This window comes from Equus przewalskii, chromosome 30 (assembly GCF_037783145.1).
Source record: "Equus przewalskii isolate Varuska chromosome 30, EquPr2, whole genome shotgun sequence".
NCBI lineage: Eukaryota > Metazoa > Chordata > Mammalia > Perissodactyla > Equidae > Equus > Equus przewalskii.
The window spans coordinates 5,228,791-5,250,921 of NC_091860.1; the positions used below are offsets into that span (position 1 = coordinate 5,228,791).

At 35.4% G+C, this 22,131-nt stretch overlaps 1 protein-coding gene across 19 annotated transcripts in view; it reads right to left on the reverse strand.

Annotated features, from left to right (window-relative positions):
* The window catches only part of ZEB1 (zinc finger E-box binding homeobox 1), a 180,567-nt gene that overhangs the window by 13,091 nt on the left and 145,345 nt on the right, over nucleotides 1-22,131 (reverse strand). For 7 of the 19 annotated variants that reach the window (XM_070601320.1, XM_070601337.1, XM_070601332.1 and 4 more), the window contains 3 exons: nucleotides 15,426-15,488; nucleotides 8,643-8,804; nucleotides 2,741-2,943 (listed from right to left, as the gene is read on the reverse strand). In XM_070601320.1, coding sequence (XP_070457421.1) covers nucleotides 2,741-2,943; nucleotides 8,643-8,804; nucleotides 15,426-15,488 — 428 coding nt within the window. The remainder of the gene's footprint in view (nucleotides 1-2,740; nucleotides 2,944-8,642; nucleotides 8,805-15,425; nucleotides 15,489-22,131) is intronic. The other 12 variants (XM_070601321.1, XM_070601334.1, XM_070601330.1 and 9 more) reach the window with 2 other exon arrangements.

Consider the following 22,131-nt stretch of genomic DNA (forward strand, 5'->3'; position numbering starts at 1 on the left):
TCAAACACCAAATACATCGTGACAACTCCCAAATTTATCTCTAGACCTCTCCCTTCACCTCCAGACTCTTACAGCCAACTGCTTCTTCGACATTGCCAATTGGAAAGCGATGGGCATCTGTTAACATGATTAACACTGAATTCTTAATTTCTCTCCTGAAAATCAGCTCCTCCTCCAGAGTTTCCTAACTTTGTAAATAACACACCTCATTTTATTTGATTATTGCTTAGGCCGTGAATTTTGGTGCAATCCTTGATTCCTCCCTTTCTCTTACACTCTTACTCAATCCATCAGCAAGCCATCTGAATATATTCTGAATTCAGCATTCCTCATTATGTCTGTCACCACCACCAGGTTTAGAGCCACCCCACCTCTGGCCTGGCTTATAGCAAGAGCCTCTAAATGGTCTCCTTGCTTCCATTCCTGTTTCTCTTGATCTGTACACCCAGCAGCCAGTGTTCCCTTAAAAATACAAAAAAGAAAAGAAAAAAAAAAAAAGATAAAATTCAGCGCCTTTCAAAGGCTTCCCCATCACACTTTAGAATGCAATCAGCCGTCTTCATCATGGCCTGCACAGGCCACGTCATCTGGCCGACACCTCCCTGGCCTCACCCATACTTCTCCCCGTTATTCACGGTGGCCGCCCTGCTGCTCCTTGGTGATGCTGGGAGGCTTCTGCCTCAAGGCCTTGTGTGTTTCACTCTGTGCCCTTTCACTGGAATGCCCTTCCCCGAAACATGTCAAGACGGGCTCCTTCATCTCATTCAGCTCTTAGTTCAGATGCCCCATTCTCAGAAAGGTCTCCCTATCTTGTAAAAAAAAAAAAAAATAGCAGCATTCATCACTTTCTGTCCTCTTAGTACTACCTGTTTTTATATTTTATATCTGTTTTATATCAGCTACTGACGTATGCCCCCTACTGTCAGGGACTTTGCTCATCTTTTTCACTATTGTGCTTTTAACACCTAGATACATAACAGAAACACAGATACACAACCAGGGCCTGATACCTAACAGAAACTCGGATATTTGTTGAATGAATAATTAACAAGACATGGAAATGCTTATCTTTAAGCTGTGGCATGATTTTCAAAGGCTAACAAGTAAGACATTCTACCCTTTAGTTTGCTGCCTCGTAACAGAAGTCGTTTCCAAGACCTCCCAATTTTATTTCCTCACATTCTTGGTCTCCACATTTATCACAGATCCTTTCTGACCTTAGTATGACCACACACTTCATATAAAAAACCTACTGCCTTTGTACCCATCAGAAAAATCACCACAAAAGTGGCTTTCACGCTCATTGGAGATCCTACAATTGGTTTTTATAATGGCATCTCCTGCTTTCACCATCAATCCTATCTGTCCTGTGGAGATCCTTTCCTTTGACAAGAGCCCTTGCTATAGAGAGGCTATGGGGGCAGCAGTTGCAGGATGGGTCTGCTCCCCAAACGTCACAGGAATAGGCTCTTTTCCCCAGGCTTGTCTCGACTGTGGTAACGTCGGGACTCTAAGATGGAAAAGCACCCTTCTGTATTGTCCCTGACAAGGTTCTTACAGGGGCAGATGGTAAATAGATGGTGTTTGTCTTCAGTAGTTCCTTCTACGTATCAACTTCTTCGTTCTTTGCTGCCCTCTCCCATTTCAAGTGCTCCTTCACAAACTTAACTACTAACCTATCCCAGGAAATCTTGGTCTGATACTTCCTGATTGCTAGCCTCTCCCAATTTATTCTGTTATTTTGTGAGTATTCTTGCCATGGTCCTGAGAAGATAGGTTGACCCTGTTCAATCATTCTGTTTCTGTTATAATTTTTTCTTTGGTTTAACCATCATCTTAGCAAAGGGTCTAACTTGTTCTCTATGGGATGTACGACTTATGTTAGGTACACACATAGGGCAGAGTTCTCACAGATTCAGTTTATAAGTACTGACACTCCTTTGATATAAGAAACTGGACATGTGCCCCAACCATAACATATACCCTTAACATACCCTGGGCAGTTGAATATATATTTGATTTTTAAAGTTAGAATTAAGTCAATATTAATTGGATTGTGTATAGTTACCAGTACCTTATAACAGAAGGACAAGTGACAAAAGCTTCTTTGACTTTAAATCTTAAGTATAGAGCCAACAGTTTAGATGTAACTTTATACTTCTAGAAATTGAGGTGAAGTGACATAGAAGTAAAATAAATCATATGAAAATTGAGTGTTCAGACTAGATTCTTAGAAGAGGCAACTTCCCTTACTGTAGGAAAAAGAACACAGTAACTTATACTGAGAATAAATAATGTAGTCACCGGATCACAGAAAATTAAACTTTATTGTTATTTGATTTTCTTCTCAATTTGGTCAGTACTAAGTCATGTAGTTTATGTAAACAATATTTATTTTTCCTACACCGAACATTTTAGTAGAATGCATTCTGAAATCTAGTTATGAACTTAAGAAAAGCATTTGTTACAGTATAAGCAAAATAATTAAATCGAGATGAAAGGAATCTTATCTGAAAAAGAAAAAGAACTTAGTTACTTCTAAAATAATGTTCATATGTGCTTTTTAACTCAGAAATGATCAGATAATCAAATAAATAATCACTTTCATTTTTCTAAGGCTGCAGATAAGACACTTTAGCACATCCTGTTAATTTTTCAGTATATTAAAACGCTTGGCTTCCACGGAGGGTTGAGTTCTCAAAGTTTGGAAAGTTGGTGACCTCTCAGTCATTCCACTTACTTGCTCTCTTCCTGATTTATGTGATGTCATGTGACGTTCAAGTTGGGTTCTGTATGCAAAGGTGTAACTGCACAGGGAGCAACTAAAGTTATCTTCATTCTTTTCATGGCGATATTTAATGTGTTCTTTCAGAGAGGTAAAGCGTTTATAGCCTCTATCACAATATGGGCAGGTGAGTAACTGCGAAAATGCATCTGGTGTTCCTGTAAAAGAAAGGTCATATAGTGTATACAGAAGCCTGAAATTTATATAATGTTATAAACCAATGTGACCGCAATAAAAAAAATAAATAAATTTAAAAAGAAAGATCACGTATTTTAAATTTAAAACATTCGTTAAACAGTAATAATTCTTCCCTTCATTTGCATGGTTAATTAGATAAAGAAAACAAAAGTAAAATTAGAATGTAGGTTACACTTGTATTAAAGGGGACATAAAACACCACAAAAGAATCTTTCTATTGGTAACAATGTCATCATTATTTATGTAACGTTCAATCTTTCAAATCTGAAAACAACTTATAAAGTTATTGTCATCAGAGAGTAAGTGGTACACAGACTCTGTTTCCAAGACTCCCTTGCGGTTAGGTGGGGCCATATGACTGAGTTCACACCAAAAGAATGTGTACTGACGGAAAGGAGTAATGGGAGCCAGATCTAGGCCTGGCCCATAAAGACTTCTCATGCACGATTCTTCAGAATCTTCAGAATACTTTAGAAAACAAAGGCATTACGGATAAACTGGAGTTCACCGAATGAACCATATTTTTACATATGTAACCATCTAAGCCCAACAATCCTAAAATGTAATACAACTTTGCCAATTAATATTATTTAACAGTAGTTTTCCATATGTGATTTATTTCTTCAAAGAAATAAGTTCCTAAGTGACATCTTATTGTAAACATCATTTCTACCTTCATTTTGAATTTCTTATAGAAAAACAGACTACCAGAGAAAATTTCCTAAGAATCTCCAAATGCTTCATAAACATATATTAACTTTATTGAAATTCAAGTCCATATAATTTAAACGTCTTGCTCAAGGACGAGGCTGCAAATAAGAGATTGAGCACCTGACTCTATATAGCTAGTTCCATATGGTGAAATATGTATCAAATACATGAATAAAATCAAACCACCAAAACCCCAAAGTTTATGACGGTATCCTTTATTATCAGCTAGCAAGTTAACTGGAACCAGAGAGTTTTCTGTTGGCGATGACTTTAACATGACTCACTTCTTTGGGAACTAGCTTAGCCATATGAGGAAATTTTTTTGGAAATAATGTTATGTTTTGTCTTGTATGAATTTCCTATTTGTACTGGAAAGTAGGAAATCAACATTTGGGACATTCTCCTTGCCAGACTGCCTAGTCCATCCTATTGATTTTAGCAGGCTGTGATGGTGAAAGTCAGATCCACCACCGTCAGGGTTCCATCACTGGCACAATCACAATGGGATTTCCAGTCCTCAAGCTGCTTATACTCCACAGTCTCATGGAGCTGTCTGCTCTCATTATGTTCTATCTTCTTCTTCACCTTCAGGATGAAGCCTTCCAAATAATAAACAAAATACTAATAATTTAGTAAAACGACAGGCTGCTCATGATATTTTAACAGCAAGTTATTATTTCCATAATTCAGTATATATTGAATTTTCTCACACATATGAGATATGAACTTATTCTTTTAGGCCACTAGCATAACACAAAAAAAGGAAATCTGAGTACTTGACATAGTAAGCAAGTTATAGAATGAACAGGTTTAAAAGTTAAGTGAAAATCTGTTTCTATTTTGAACAAATACTGGATTTTTGTCTTTTAAAAAATCACTTTTTAGCAATGAAGACTTGCCATGTAAGAAAAAAATGTTTCTTTTTATAACTCCTATATTAAACTTAAGGTAGCAACTCAATACTACTAAAAAAACCAACCTATGTATGACCATTTTTTGAACTGTCTATAATTTCTTTATGTATCTGTGACCCTTTAAATGCTTACTTTAAAAAAAATTCTTTAATTTTTGTATCCTAAACTTCCTTTGGTAGGTAGCATAACATTTCAGGCTGACAGTATTACTTGACATAAAACCTCTGAAAAATCTCCTTTATTTGTTCCCCACTGATTCAGAACTTGTGATAATTCAATGTGCTGGAGTAAAGTTTGCCTGTTCACAAACTGTGAAGTGCAGGAGGGCACATCTAGTAAAATTAATTTACTAAAACTTTAAAAACTTAAGAGCTACTTAAGATAAATAACTTTTTATATGTAAACAGATGTTGCTGGTGTGACAGAATATCTACTGTGAAATACTTTATTAGCAGTTAAATTACGTTATATACCTGAAAGTAATGAACACCCACATTAAAAACATATTCTATAACTCCAATGTTTTACTAATTCAGAATGTTTAGGGCCTCAATTTTTATGAGATTTTACTGTGTTGATTTGTAACTACGGACTTTACAAGGTTTAACCTTATTTGACCTACACAACGGAACATTTCTTTAGTTTTCATTACTTTCACTGAGGCTTTTTAAAGCCTTTCGTTACATAAATATTTCACATTTATATACATATGTACTTCAAAATTTTCTATTTCCCTTTCATATTTATTGTAACCTACTGCTTCTTCAGATGAGATGTTAATACATTTTGTTTAAGAGAAGAAAACAACTCAGACATGAAAATAGAAACGGCAGGGCCTTAAGGATTACAACGCCAATAACCACGGACTTTCCAAACATGCAAAGAGATCACAGAACACTAAGCATTAAGCTGAAATGCAGTGCCCCAGACACAATAACCTATAGTCTTCAGAAACGTGTCCTTTTGGCACACTGGAGGTGGCGGTTCTAGAGTACCCTAGCTCTATTTCCTCTGTCACTGATTTAGTTACAGAATATCCTTTCTAGTCTAGAGTGAAACTTCTCTTTATGGTCTTTTTCACAGCTAATTCCTGATTTAACGAAGATACAGATGATTCTTTCCAGTGGGATCTATTTTGTTTTCTATACCATCCTTCTCAATTTCCTTCAAAAATTTAAATGTTGATTGACAGAATACCATTTAATTAGCAAAAAAAGTTGAAATACTTAGGTATAAATCTGTCAAAATATGTATGAGATTTATATGAGGAAAGCTACAAAACTCTGATGAACAAAATCAGAGAACTAAATGAATGGGAGAGAGAGTCCATGTTCGTGATAGGACGACTCAATATTGTCAAGATGTCAGTTCTTCCTAACTTGACCTACAGATTCAATACAATCTCAATTAAAATCCAAGAGAGTTATTTTATGAATATTGACAAACACTCTAAAGTTTGTATGGAGAGGCAAAAGACCCAGAATAGTCAACACAATATTGAGGGTGAAGAGGAGTTGGGATTAGAGGACTGATGCTATCTGACTTCAAGGCTTACTATAAAGCTACAGCAATCAAAACTGTGTGACATTGGTGAGAGAATAGACAAACGGGTCAATGCAATAGAATAAAGAGCCCAGAAAAAGATCCCCATATAGTCAAGTGATCTTTGACAAAGAAGCAAAGGCAATAAAATGGAGCAAAGACAGTCTTTACAACAAATGGTAATGGAATAACTGGACATCCACATGCAAAAAAAATGAATCCAGACATAATATTAACTGAAAATGGATCACAGACCTAAGTGTAAAATGCAAAACTCTAAGATTCCGAGAAGAGAACAGGAGAAGACCTATATGATCTCGCGTATTGTGATGCCTTTTCAGATACAACACCAAAAGGACAATTAGTGAAATAAATAATCGATAAGCTGGAGTTCATTAAAATGAAAAACTTCTGCTCTCCAAAAGACAATAACAAGAGAATCAGAAGACCAGCCACCGACTGGGAAAATATTTGCAGAAGACACATCTGAAAAAGCACTGCTATCCAAAATAGCCAAAGAACTCTTAAAACTCAACAATAAGAAATCAAACAAGTCAATTAAAAAATGGTCCAAAGACCTTAACAGACATCTCACCAAAAAAGATATACAGATGGCAAACAAGTACTAAAAGATGACATCATATGTCATCAGGGAAATGCAAATCAAAACAACAAGATACACACCTACTGGAATGGCCAAAATCCAGAACACTGACAACAAAAATGCTGGTGAGGATGTGGAGCCACAGGAACTCTCATTCAGTGCTGACAGGAATGCAACAGTGTTACAGCTACTTTGGAAGACAGTTTGGCAGTTTCTTACAAAACTAAATATACTCTTACCATATGATCCATCAATCATGCTTCCTGGTATTTACCCAAGGGATTTGAAAACTTACGTCTACACAAAAATCTGCACATGGACGTTTATAGTAGCTTTATTCATAATTGCCAAAACTGGGAGGCAACTAAGCTGTCCTTCAGTAGGTGAACAGATAAATAAACTGTGGGTCATCCAGACAATGGACTATTACTCAGCACAAAAGAAATGAGCTATCAAGTCATGAAAAGACATGGAGGAACCTTAAATGCATACTACTAAGTGAAAGAAACCAATTTGAAAAGGCTACATACTGTAGGATTCCAACTATATGAGAGTCTAGAAAAGGCAAAACTATGGCGACATAAAGATAGTGGTTGCCAGGGGTAGGGGTGGGGGAGGAGATGAATGGCAGAGCACAGAGGATTTTTAGGGCAGTAAAATATTCTGTACGATATTATAATGATGGATATACGTCATTATAAATTTGTCCAAACCCACAGAATGTGCAACTCTAAGAGTGAACCCTACGGGAAACTATGGACTTTGGGTGATTGTGATGTGTCAATGTAACTTCATCCTTGGTAAAAAACACTTTACCACCCTGATGAGTTATGCTGATGACAGAGGAGGCCATGTATGTGTAGGGGCAGGGGATATATGGGAAATCTCTGTACTTCTATCTTAGTTTTGTTCTGAGTCTAAAACTGCTTTAAAAAAAAGTTTTTTGAAAAAGTTTATTATTTGAATATTAAGCTAAATCTACCCATTAAACTGGGAACCCTAGAAAAATCAAAACAGAGTTAATGTGGTGTATCACAATGACTGATTTGTGGATGTTGAACCATCCCTGCATCCTTGGAATAAACCCACTTGATCGTGGTGTGTGATTCTTTCAATGTAATGTGGTATTTGATTTGCTAATATGCTGAATATGATGCAGTCTACATAGAAGTTGAAATATAATGATGTACACCTGAAATTTATACAATGTTATAAACCAATGTGACCACAATTAAAAAAAAACAGATTTAGGATCTTAATACTTCAAGTATCCTTAAACATTCCAAGTAACTTCTCAGTTTTTTGGTACAGATCTCACATAAAATTTCTTATAGGAGTATCTGCATGCTATTTTCATCTGCTTCTAGTGCATGGAAGGGCAGAATGACAGCCTATTTCTTTTCACGAGAATATGAACACATTATTATTGCATTTGACCACTCTTTATACACTGGCTGTTCATATCAAGAGTGGACTAAAGCAGACAGAAAAAAACTATTTGTCTCCAAATCAGTATGTTTTGAACCAGAAAACCGTGTTTCACTTGCTAGCAGAATAGTGGAAAAGAATTAAGGGGCAGTGAGCGTCAACCTGGTGCCCATCTCTACTACTGGCTGCCACGTAAGTGAATGGACATCAATGTCCAGGCACTGCTTTAAGCATTTCACATGCAGTACCATTACCACTATACATATGAGAAGACACTAATTTAAAACTATACTGTTGTCCTGGACAATGTTCCATTGATTAAAGAGATCACTCTCTACAGGCAACTGCAATAAATTTTGGTTTTCAAAAATGTCCCCTAGAGTAGAGTAGTTTCCCATAGTAGAGCAATGGAAAGAATAATCCTTTAAAGATGAAAAGAAAACCGAGAATCTCCGTTTACCATTTTCATCATGACCGCTGGCTTCCGGCGTGCCCTGCCTCTGGTCCTCTTCGGGCGCCTCAGGGTAGATGACAGCAGTGTCTTGTTGTTGCAGGAACTCCTCAACATTAGGGTCATGGTTTTGTTCATTTTCCGCATCTGAGTCGCATTCATCATCTTTTACTAAAAGAAATGCATACTTTATAAAAAGCAATTTCATCAACTAGTTGTTATAAAGTTTCTCTAAAGAAGAAATTGTTTATCTCGAGAGAAAACATGGCTGTTCTTGAATTTGTAGAAGATGTTTACTGAAAATTAAAAACAAAATTCACTCATTCTGTTATAATCTATTAAGAAGTCTTTTTGTTTTATAAATTTAAAGTGTTATAAAAATCCTGAAATTTTCACAATATCCCTTTTAGAGTTGTACTTTTATTCTGTTTTACTGACAAATGAGACACAGAGAAAGTAATAGAATTGACAATTCTAAAGTTCTCAAACATGAAGCAAGGAAAAAAGGCAGAGACAAAACCTTAGGTCTCAAACCTTAGCCCTTCCTAGCAACCTAGTGCATCCTATTTACTTAGGATTGTACTTAAATCTGATTCTTTCTCAATATAAACCACTTGGAAGTTCAGTTAAGTGATTTCTTAGAGAATAGCCTTAATAGTTATGTATAGTTAGAAAGATTTCTAGCAAGAGAGTATCAAATTGATAAAGCTGCTTATCTCCTCTAGTATTCATCCACAAACAAGGCTACTCTTCTTGTCTCAATAAATGTTTAACTGTGGGATTAAGGCAGAGGCATTTTTTCTCAAGTTAGAAAGGCTCAGGACTCCCATCCAAGTACTAACCAGGCCTAACCCTGCTTAGCTTCCAAGATCAGACAAGATGGGGCATGTTCAGGGTGGTATAGCCCCATGGCCAAGTGGTTAAGTTCCCGCTCTATGCTTTGGCGGCCCAGTGTTTCGCCGGTTTGAATCCTGGGCGCGGACATGGCACCGCTCATCAGGCCACGCTGAGGTAGCATCCCACATGCCACAACTAGTAGGACGCACAACTAAAAATACACAACTATGTACTGGGGGGCTTTGGGGGAAAAAGGAAAAATAAAATCTTTAAAAAAAAAAAAAAAAGGCTCAGGAGCTAACAGAAGGTCCTCCCTGTGAGGAGGCGGCCCAGAGTGCTGCCGAGCTTTTGCAGCTGCATTGCTGCGCCAGGCTCTTCCTCCATCTCCTCCACCGGATCCAGAGGAGAGCGTCTACTCCACGCTGGTGCTAACTGGACTGAGCTGGCATGGCTCCCACTGTCTCATGGCTGACTTCTTTATACACTTCAGCTGAGCTGTCAGTTCTAAGTCTGTAAAACTGTACTTCCAGAAGACTGAAATGGGCCAAATTAAAATGGTGATGCATGGGCATCTTTTTGTTCAACAGTTATTAAAAACAACCTTGTTAAATCTCCTGCACAGAAGTAACTGAACTCCCCAGGGTGGGTGCTGTTTAAAACCTTAGAGCCAATGACATGGTAATAATGGTGACTCACCATTTCCTGCCCCGCCTTTTTAATACGGACAATAGCTATCAATTATTTAGCATCTGCTATATACTGAGAATTGTCACCAAACTGGTGTTCCTGGATCCAGGGGTTAGTGAAGACTTTTAAGAGGTAAGCTGGTACTGTCGGTTTTAAGGGAATCTATTTCCAGATTCTCAACTTCCACATATGTTCTTAGAATCCTGAAAGTTCTTCTCTCTATCCTCTGCTTTTCACAGTATGCTTTGCTTTAACTTAAAAGAGCAAAGAGAAAAGACATATTCCCTCCATCCATCTAGTACATTAATACGGCGCATTGCCTTGGAGTGTAACAACCTCTAAGAGGCCAAAGGAAAAAAATTCAAAATACTGATTGGGGGAAACCTCTTTTATCGACTAATCCAGGCAACATAAAACCACCACAGGCCTTCCAGTCTTTTCTGTTTACATGGATTTCTATCAGGAGTAAAGCCTGGCAATTGAAATGGGGATATTTTGGTGCTAGTTGGGAAGCTCTGAAATCAGCTATATAATGATATGGCCACAGGGAGCGAGAGTAATTTCCCTTTAATGACCTTACCTGTTCCATCCCCTAACTATTACTAAGAAATTCATTGCTCTTAAGGAGCCTGATGAGACCAAAGCAAAGAGTATTCTCAAAAATCATTCCTCGGATCTGTCATTGGCTGGAACAATAAACATTTTTGGACAGCCAAACCAGTATAAGTCAATGCCATTGAGTATTTTCAATGTAACTTCAAATTTTCAAGTTAAGTCAGATAAAACTCATGAATGAAATTTGTATTGCATGATTTTTTATAGATTCCATGTAGATTTCACAAAATAGTTAAAATGTTTTTATCAAATCATATTATAAAATATTTATTTCAACTAAAGAGTCTCCACTTACAAAATGCTTACATTTTCTATATCCTAGTAACTATACATACATATATGTGTGTGTATATATATATATATATATATATATACATATATATACAGGTTGCTGGAATAATGAGTTTTTAAATAGTATACACTTTTCAGAATTATATAGTCCGTATTTTATACATGAACCTTGCATCTTTGATAAGTTATAAACTTAATTATACACTGACTGGTTCTAAATGTAATCATTTGGAGACAAAGATTTTTATAACATATAAAAATTAGATTAGATCTCTATAATCTTATTCTCATTATTGAATAATCTATTTTTAGAAGATGCATTTATTTATACTTTATATATTCTCATTATATAGAATTTATATATTCCTCATAGAATAAATTTTCATAAAATTCCTCAAAATGTATATTAGCACATTTATTTGAATTAGAAAAATGAAGACACACTTTTTTCTGACAGAAAATCTGATTTGGCTGATTGGTATGACAATGATAGCTGGCTTTGCTAGTTAGGTTATTAGGTAGAACTTTTCCAGAAACCGAAGGAACTAAGTTTGTAACTCTAAGGTACTGATGAAAATACAGTTAGTTCATGTGGTAAGATAAAAGGATTATGAAAAATGTATTGGCAAAAGGCAGTGAAATCAACAACATTTCAACTTCTCCAATCATTTCTGAATACATTAAATAAACTGCCTCTAGGTGAGGGGAAAAAAATAACAAAAGCCAAATATAGATACCATTACTCCTTTGATAATTAAGTATTGGTAAAGCCTTTTTGGTATAAGTCCCAGAAAAAGAGGGAGTAAATGATTCTAATAATTGAGAAACAAGCCCTTTAGCAAATGAGGTGGCTTTGAATTTTTGCTTTCAACAAAATTGAAGGAGCATTTAATAGAAGTGTCAGTTGACAGGACATTAAAAATATTTTTAGTGCTAGATAACCATAACTCTTTGCATTTAATTCTGAAGATGCGTAAAGAACTGAGTAACACAGTTATAAGAGAAATGTATTCCATCTTTTTATTTATGAGAATAAGGCTTTCCCAGTGCTAAAGAAAAACAGAATTAATGCTGAACACTTTTTCTTCTAGAAATAAGAAACATTAAACTACTGATATATGACCTAATTGAAAAATACTTCAGCTCCTGTAATCTCATTTCCAGTAATATTTTCTTTAATAATTATTTATTAAAATTTGTACTGTACTTATGCTATGATCAATTGTGTAGTATTAATAATTATATGATAAATCAATCAATACATTTTGTTTAAATCTTAAGAGCCTGTGGTCTCTGTAAATTAAAGAGAAATTTCAATTTCAATACATGTTTTTCTTGTAAAGAAATGACAGTTGATCAAAAATATCTTCAAACAGGGAATATATATACTGTTAGCATCAATTCTACAGGCTACGTAGAATGGAAATATGAGTTCAAGCAGAAAACATTATGAGAGAACATTTCTGACTTTTAAGGAAGAACTTATTCATATTTTTAAGAAAATGAATTATAATAGGTATTAAATTGCTATGGATTTCACATATAAAGTGATGCTAAAAATGTCAATGTTTTTCATATACCAGAAATTAGACTGCATGTAACTACTTACAAAGAAAAAATCACCTATGTCCATTAAGAAATGTGTGAGGCAGTATAGTCAGTTTACATAATATAAATGTGGAGGACAGTAACAGTGCTTCTTAGGGTAGTTGTGAGGATTAAATTAATTAATGTAGTCTGTGCTTAGTACTGCACCAGGCACATAGTAAGTGCTATGTAATTGTTAGCTATTTTCCTCAAAGTAGTCCTGTAAGGAGAACAATGTAATTTCTCAATTAAAATTTTTCCTAATAAAAAATTTAGGGTCAGGAAAGTTAGACAACTTGTCCAAAGTCACACAGTAAAGAAGTATTATGATCAGAGCCGACCATTTGGTATTAGGTGTCTGGTATCCAATCCTCAGTTCTCTCCAACTAGACTACACTGTCTCCAGGAACCTGCATCTACCAAGCCAGTTCCAGGCTGAGCCCAGAGATGCTGCAGTTTTACACTTAAGATTTAAAGTACTAGAAAGTGAACATTGTGAAAAGGTCAATTATAAAGCAAAATTCCTTGTATTAAGATGGATAGACTTACGTATTTAAATACTAGAGAGGGAAGCAAATGCACAGAAACATATAATTCGGTTTTCTTTTAAATATGATAAAACTCAGAGCTGACTGTCAAAGTATAGAATTACAGGGTTACAACCACAAATTAGAGACAGCAAGCATAGAGTAACAAACATTTAACATAAAGACTAAAACATTTTATTTAGCCATCAATATTTCATTTCCTTTAAAATAAAGTATCCTTAGGCTTCTTCCTATCTTTAGCCTCCATTTTTGAAACTTTGTAAAACTATTAACTATATAAACGAAAAAAGGATGTTCAGAAGGGACAAAGGATGTTTTGGGTGAACTTTTCCCTCTCTGAATACTAAGCCAAGACTACAGCTCTCCTAACTTGGTGAATTGCAAAAGGAAGTCAGCTGTAGAAAGGATCTGACAAAGTTCTAAACTAATGATGCTGACCTTTGCACAATGTTTTTGTTTACTTTGTCAGCACATTATTCTCTAGAAGTCAAGGAAGTAACAGAAGCAAAGGCAAAACATAATTTTAAAGTTTAACTGCTCAAAAGTTTTAAACTCATTTCCACACTGAATTCCTTAAACTACACTGACTAGGCTCCCTCACACGTCTGCTTACTCCTAACCCGCCACGTTCCAGGGAGAACATGCAGTGGGGATGACCATCCTGCTGCGGGCGGGGGAGACGCACATCTCCACCAGCAGCACCTTCCCTTAACAGGACAAGGTTACTCTACTTTCTAGATGCAGGCCTTTTTTTTCTGGTAGACAATTTATGTACTAGTCAGTACTTCAAACTGAAAGAATTAATTTATTTTTGTAGTGAAGAGCAAACTGTGAGGTAAAATACCGTAAACTTAGAACTGTGAATGTCTTTTTTGATAGTATTTTGCCTAAAAGGGCAAATGATCTTCTGTAACTCTGGTAATAACTGTCATCAAAGTTTAACATTAAGTAAAAGAGTAATAAACAGCATTCTTTTGTGTTCATTAACACTATTTTACTAATAACAAATATCCAGTTTAAATAATTTATACAATGTGTAAGTTCACAAATATTTGACAACAAACATACCCGCATTCATTATTCATGCAATTTAAACACAGCAAGTTAAAGACTGAATATAAAATTTTAGGCTGCAGCACCAAAATTTATCACATATTTCATTATTATTTAATTATTTTGGAATCACCTTTAATAAAAGCACAAAGATTGACTCCTTGTTTTACAGAACTGACTGACAAGTATGGGACCGCTAATGTTTTTATTATAGATGAAAGTCTATTTTTGACACATTACTATGAAACACACTCATGCACATTCCTAAAATACACTGCAAATAAAAAAACCCCTATAAATGTTAAACCAAAGAAGACAAGAAAATTAAAACTATATGATGGAAATATCTAATTTATGGTTGAATATACAAACTACAATTACACTGCTTTTAAGTACAGTATTTTGAAGAAATGTTTAATACTTTGGAATTTTGATGTTTGCATTCTAAGAATTTTATGCGACACAATGAAAAGTGCCTGGTAGTATCATACATAAGATCTGGATTGAAGTTTTCCACTTACTCTCTTGCTTCTTAAATCTGATTTGAATCCCTTACAGAGGAATAAGTCTCAGTGAGAATGTATTTTTAGCCACCTAGAAGCAAATTTCCTTCTTTACTATAATTCAACTTCATTTTGGCCTTTTTCAATCACAGAAATTACAAGAAAAAATTTTGATTCTTTTGTTTGCTGTGACATGCTCACTCAACTCATCAATATTGATGATTCTCAACTGGTTGATAGATTACCCATTATATTTGCTTATTCTTCTCTCTTCTGCTTTCCGTCTTGTGGGCAATCCAATGCAGATCTGGGTAACTGATGATGAAACTCAGAATACTTAGATCTGCATTTCTATAACTTTGGTAAAAAATTTGGTAGAAGTTCAAATCACCATTCGAACATTTATTTTTTGAATTTCTGTACATATGCTTGTCATCCTTATAGAATGGACAATCTGCTGTATTCTATGGATATGTAAGTTTACATTATCTTTAAAGAATATAAACTAACTTTTTATACAGCACCTCACATGCCTAGGTACTTCAACACTTAAGGAGGGCAAGATAAAAGAGGAGGAAATAAACTAAACTCAGCTCTCACAAATGCAAAAGTCAGTGACACAAAAGACCTTGTTCAAAGACCACAGAGGAAAGAAAACGGCAAGAGACTACCTGGACATCCTGCTTCACCTGCCTGAGCTTCAGGCCCCAGGGTTTCTTGTCCTTCCTTTCCTGCTAGAATCAAAGAACAAAGGATTAAACTAGATTCATGTGTCACAAACGTTTTAACTTCTAGAAACAAAAAGGAAACTTTTAGATTATATTTCATTTTTTTCCCTTTTATAAGTATAGTAATGTGCCCGTGACAAGTAAAGGACCTTAAAGAGAGTTAACCAAAGAGTTTTACCAAACTCACAAAGATACCATAGAGAAGCAATTAGTGCAGATTTACATATAATTCTGGAATTATACATATACTAGAATGATAAGTATTCTGGGAGGTTAGTACTTTTTAGGTGAGGAGCTCTACCCATAGGTAGTAGGATTCCTCTTTTCATTTCTTCTCCACAGCACAAATTTTTATGTTCTAGGCACTGTGCCAGATGCTTTATAAACTTATTTCCTTTAACCTCTATAACAACCTGTTTTATAAGTTAAAAACAAAACTAAAACAAAACTTGAGGCTTGAGGGGGTTAAAGGCTCAAGGGCACACAGCTGCCAGGTGGTAGAGGCGGGATGTGAGTGCAGGTCTGAAGGCTCTACCCCGCTCTCCACCGGCCCTGCCTGTCTAACCAGGGGCCCAGCACACTAGACAGCAGACCGGAGCATAGGGCAGCGTGCGAGTATACACCTAAGGCTCTTGACTCTTTCTTTCCCTCTATTCATCACTCTAACTCTGATAAATAGTAATAAATAATAACAGTGGTACTGCTAAATGTTTTTAGATGTCTATTATCCTCCATTGCCACCTACATGTTTACTGTGGCTGAAGCAGTCTATCTCGAATAAACTCAGAGTAAATATGCATATTATTTGGCAAGCAGAAAGTCAGTTTTACACATTCAAATACATTTTACTTATAACAGTTTATTAAGAACATACGAAAGATATGCAGTTAAAAACTGTTTTAAAAGGTAGTAGCAGAGTATATATCGTAATTATGAATGGAATACTTAAAAAGTCATATAAAACATCATGTAGTTATCTGCACCCCAATCAAATCCCACTGAATATGTCAGTCCAAATCTTGAGTTAGAGTTCCCCTAAGTTTGATAACTGAATGGAGAGATGGAGCGCTAACCAAGCAAAGTCTTTGCTCATAGTAGAGCATGTATGTCTTTAAGTGCCTTGGATTATTGGATACATTTATTCGGCAGACTTTCTTCATTCATTAACTTTTATATTAGTATTTAAAGATAATCACTATGTGAAAAATAGTTAAAATATGCACAAAGCTCTTTAAATCAGCATAAGAAAACACTGTCTAAAGTAGATAATGATGACATTAACCTCTGCTGAAGAATTCTCATTTTATACTTGCCATCAGCCAAATGACACTTTAAAAATTCCTGGTAAACTGTGTATAATACTGTGGGATAAACACCAGGGTTTGTGAAGTGTCTGACCATGTCTAACATCCTTTTTTTCTCACTCTCCAAAGCTAATTACTTAAACTAAAATAATAAACAGTATGCCAATTGGGTAATTATACGATAGTAATATAGTTATTTACTATTGTATATCTATGCCCTTTATTTCTCCACAAATGAAAATCAAAGCAGCCAGAATTATTACTTGCTAAGGAGTAAGATAACATTGGTATTAAAATTTAAAATGATATTTTGGACACCACTAATTTTTCTTCTAAATTTATCATACCTAATTTAAAAACTGACTGCAATTCGATTAAATTATTTATTCACTTCTGTATTTCTTCATTTCTGCCTCTGATAAAATCTAGCCTCCTTAAATGAGCACTTATACTCAGAATGTGGTCCCAGACTTATCTACCACAATTTAAAAACTGGAAATCTCCATTCTTTCTCTCATTATTGGGGCTGGAATTTTGGTTCAGCAACTAGAATCATGTTGACTGAGGAAGACAGAAAAGATCTGAGTGCTGGCCTGTGATGCGAACACACTTCTTTCACTGCAGCGCAGCCAGGCACAGGCTCCTTCCTGCTTCATCGTGGCCAGCAGGACAGTGTATTGGAACACTGTATTTTTCAAGCAGTATTCTCCCTCATGTGTTCTGATCTCACTTCTAGATTAGGCAAGATAAGGGGAGTAAAGTAGTAGAATGTACTTGCACATAAGATTTTCTCTCCTCTAAGACTTAATAATGTCAACATATTATGGTTGACTGACCTAAATGGAATTTAGAAAAGAAAACTAGAATGCTCCTAAGGCTTTTGATTTTAGTCTAAATTCCAAAGAAAATATATAAATGAGAAAAACTCCAGCGTAACAAGACTTTCTTTTTCAAGTAATGGCAAAATATAGCTGAAAAATAAGTCATGAAATACTACTCAGCAATAAAAAGGGACCAACTATTGATACATGCAACAATTTAGATGAATCTCCAAGAAATTATGGAGAGTGAAAAAAGCCAATCCAAAATTTACATACTCTGTGATTCCATTTATATCACATTCTTGAAATGACAAAATTACAAAAATGGAGAACAGACTAGTGGTTGCCAAGGTTAGGGATGGAGTGGAGGGGAAAAGAGGGGAGGGTGGGTATAAAAGGCACCTAGGGAGCCCTGTGGTGATGGAATTGTTTTGTGTCTTGCCTATACCAATGTCCATATTCTGGCTGTGATATCGTCCTATAGTTTTGCAAGCTGTTACCACTGGGGGAAACCGGGTCAAAGGTACACAGGACCTCTGTATTATTTATGAATCTAAACTATTTGTGATTTATTTGTGAATCTATAATTATCTCAAATTAAAAGTTTAATTAAAAAACAAGCCAAAGACAATTATCACAAATTTAGATCAAAAGAGATAGTACTTGTTCACCTTGCCATAAAATGAAATTGCTAGTAAGTAAAAACGACGATGGCAAATGCAATTCATTTTCATTAAAAATCCAGAAGACTTAGTATAAATGGCAGGATAGAACAGTTCAATGTACAGGAACGATTATTTAACACATGTTCTAAATTCTAAAACTTGCAATTTTGAAATTCACACCAATGTGTTTCTAACATTTCTAATGTGTTTGTGGGACTATTTTTATAGCAGTCTCTAATAAGGAACAGTAAGTGGTAACTGAATCCGAGTTTCCTTTCCTGCTTTTGCCTGTTCCTCTATGACACACATCCACACACACACCATGCATATTTATACCTGCGTTTTCTCAGGTTGTGCCCTCTGCCTCAAATGCCATTACCCATTCCACCTAAATAACTTCTACTAATCTGATTCTTTAAAGATCAGTTCACACCTCTCTCATTCTGTCAGTCTTTCCTGACCCTGCTCTCTACTATTCCCCCTACTGTACCTGCTAAAGGAGTATCATCCAAAAACCAAATGCCAATACATTCCTGAATTCAAACATAAAGTGTTCAAACTTTAATTAGGGATGAAATGTTTGCTCCACTGTGTACTAGACAGCTTCATTTTTCTCATTTGTATCCTTTAGTTTCTACATATATACATGCATATATTTTTGGTGTTATTGTCCAGCAGAGTCACAGTAAATATAATTTGCAACCTCTATGAATACCTTTTAACTTGGACAAAGGTAAGAAAATATACCTGAGGTCAGCTTTGGTTAAGATGGAGTAAGCACAAACTATTCTGTGTGTCTCACTGAACGCAGCTAAAAAAGCCTGGGGAGAATGCATGGAGCAACGATCTGAAGACTGAAAGGCAATCACAGCAGGCAGACTAGGGAAGACGACGTGACAGGAATTCAAAGTACCACTGAATTGGAAGTGATTCCTTCCACCTCCTGGCCTGGATTCAAGGCAGCCTAAAACCTAGAAGTGGGCCTTGGGCACAGTGGAGAGGGCTCTAGGAAAGACTGTCTAGTTTGGGCTCAAGGATCAGGAAGGGGCTCAGAGAAGGGAAAAATACTTATCTTTTCCCCTCTATTCACTTGTGTCCCAGCCCCAAGGTCACTGCAAGGTAGTGGCAGAGATCATGGTGACAGCAAGGACTTAAAGGTACCTAAGACTTCTTCTCCATCAGAGAAGCCGTGGCCCCAAGAGGACAGTACAAACTTCCATCGAGTTCTTTCTCCTCCTATCTTCTTGCAGCTCTTCTTCCTGCAGTCATAGTTGCAGGAAGTATGCGGCAAAGTATGGCAAATAAAGTCCCAGATTTCTGGATGAAATACTGAGAGGGGAGTCCCAAGGCAGTGAAAGTACTGGGGAGATCATGGAAAGGGAGGTGCACAGGAAAGTGACCCCATAAGCGTTGTCTGTGAACTCCTGGGCTCATGCCAAAACTTCTCAGGTGTGCATCTGACCATAAACTTTGAGAACTGAAGTATGAAATAAAGCTGGCCACTGTGTGACAAAGATCTGAAAAGCATTGCAAAGGCTTTGAAAACTAAACTGATATTTGAATCACAACCCCAAGAAAGCTGGCTAGAACTTACAGCCTGATACAACTGAGTAAGTTGCCTGCTAAGCCAAAAATATAAAAATTCTCTACAGGATTTAAGTAAGACCAAGAGTCTCATAACATAAGACTCAAAATGTCCATGATACAATCCAAAATTACTTTGCATATGAAGAACCAGAAAACTCTCAACTTCTACAGGAAAAGATGATCAAAAGATTGCAATACAGAGAAGACACAGAGGTTGAAATTATAACACAAAAACTTTAAGCCAGCTATTACAAAAGTGCTCCAAGAAGTAAGAGTAAACACTCTTGAAAAGAATGGAAAGATAGAAAGTCTCAGCAAATTCTCATCAGCAAAGAGAAGATGTAAATAAGAACCAAAAGGAAATTTTAGAACTAAAAATACAGTAACAAAAACTTTTAAAAAAATCACTGGATGGGCTCAACACCAAAACGGAGATGAAAGAGGAAAGATCAGTGACCTTGACAGTAAGTCAATGAAAACTATTCAATTTGAACAATAGAGAGTAAAAAGATTAAAAAAAAAATAAAGTCTCAGAGGTGTGTGGGACAATAAAAAATGTCTACCATTCCTGTCACTGGAGCACCAGAAGGAGAAGAGGGAGTATGATGCAGAAAAAATATCTGAAGAATAATGTCTACAAACTTTCCACATTTAACAAAAGACACAAACCAACAGATTCAAGAAGTTAACTTACTCTCAAACAGGATAAAGCTAAAAAAATCCAGGCCCAGACCATCCATCAAACTCTGAAAACTAAAGTTAAAAAAAATCCTGAAAAGAGCCAGAGAAAAAGATACATAAATATAAGGGAACAATGACTTAAAGACAGCAGATTTATCATTATAAATCAAGGACACCATAAGGAAGTAGAATGAAATAAATAAATGAAAATGGAATACTAAAACAGATTCAAATAATCCAAAAGAAGGTAGGAAAGGAGAAACAGAAGAATGAAGAAAACAAAAGAAAAAACAAATAAGATGATGGTAAACCTAAATCCAATTATCAAAAATTACATTAAATATAAATGGTCTAAACAAGCCAATTAAGGGACAGACTGTCAGAACAGATTTAAAAACCAAGCTCCATCTATAGCTCTCTCCAAAAAAAGTTATTTGAAATATAATGCTATAGATAGGTTAAAAGTAAAAGAATGGGAAAAAGTAAAGCATGCAAACACTAATCAAAAGAAAGCTAGGGTGACTATTTTCATAGCAGATGAAGTAGACTTTGGAGGTAAGAAAATGACCAGAGATAGAGAGAAACATTGTACAATGATAAGAAGGTTAATTCACCAAGAAGACATAACAATCTTAAACGTGTATGCATCTAGCAACAGAGCTTCAAAATACGTTGCTGACAGAAAGTAGAAGCAAAGCCATGATGATAACTGGAGAGGTGAATATTCCTCTCATGTTAATTGGCAGAACAAGCGGGCAGAAAGTTAGCAAGGATATGGAGTTAGGCAGCACTAACAACTACCAGCTACAATTGGCATTTATAGAATACTTCACCCAACAACAGCAGAATACACATTCTTTTCAAGTGCATATAGAACATTCATGAAGACAGACCATATCCAGGATCACACAACAAAACTCAACAAATTTAAAAGAAATGAAATCATACAAATTATGTTTTTTGACCATAATGAATTTAAATTAGATATCAATAGCAGAAAATCTCCAAACACTTCAGAAATTAACACATTTCTAAAGAATGCATGGGTCCAAGAGGAAAACGAAAAATAGCACATCAAAATTTGTGGGATGTATCTAAAACAGTGCTTAAAGGGAAATTTATAGTATTAAATGCTTGTTAGAAAAGAAGGTCTCAAATCAAAATTCTAAGCTTCTGTGTTAAAAAATAGAAAAACAGGAGCAAAATAAACCCAGAGAAAGCAGAAGTAAGGGAGAATTGAGTAAAAATTGATAAAATTAAAAACAGAAAGACAATGAAACAAAAAGTTAGTTCTTTGAAAAGATCAATAAAATTGACAAACCTTTAGTAAGACTGACAAAAAAACAGGGAATCCATAAATTACTAATATCAGGAATTAAAAGAGAATATCACTACAGAGCCAGCAGATATTAAAAGGATAATAAGGGAATACTATGAATTCAAGGAGTAAATATCATGATATATATTTCTCAAAGACGAGATTATTCATATTTTTTAAAAAAATGATAGTAGGTATTAAATTGCTATGGATTTCACATATAAGAGTGATGTTAAAAAATCAATGTTTTTAATATACCAGAAATTAGATTGT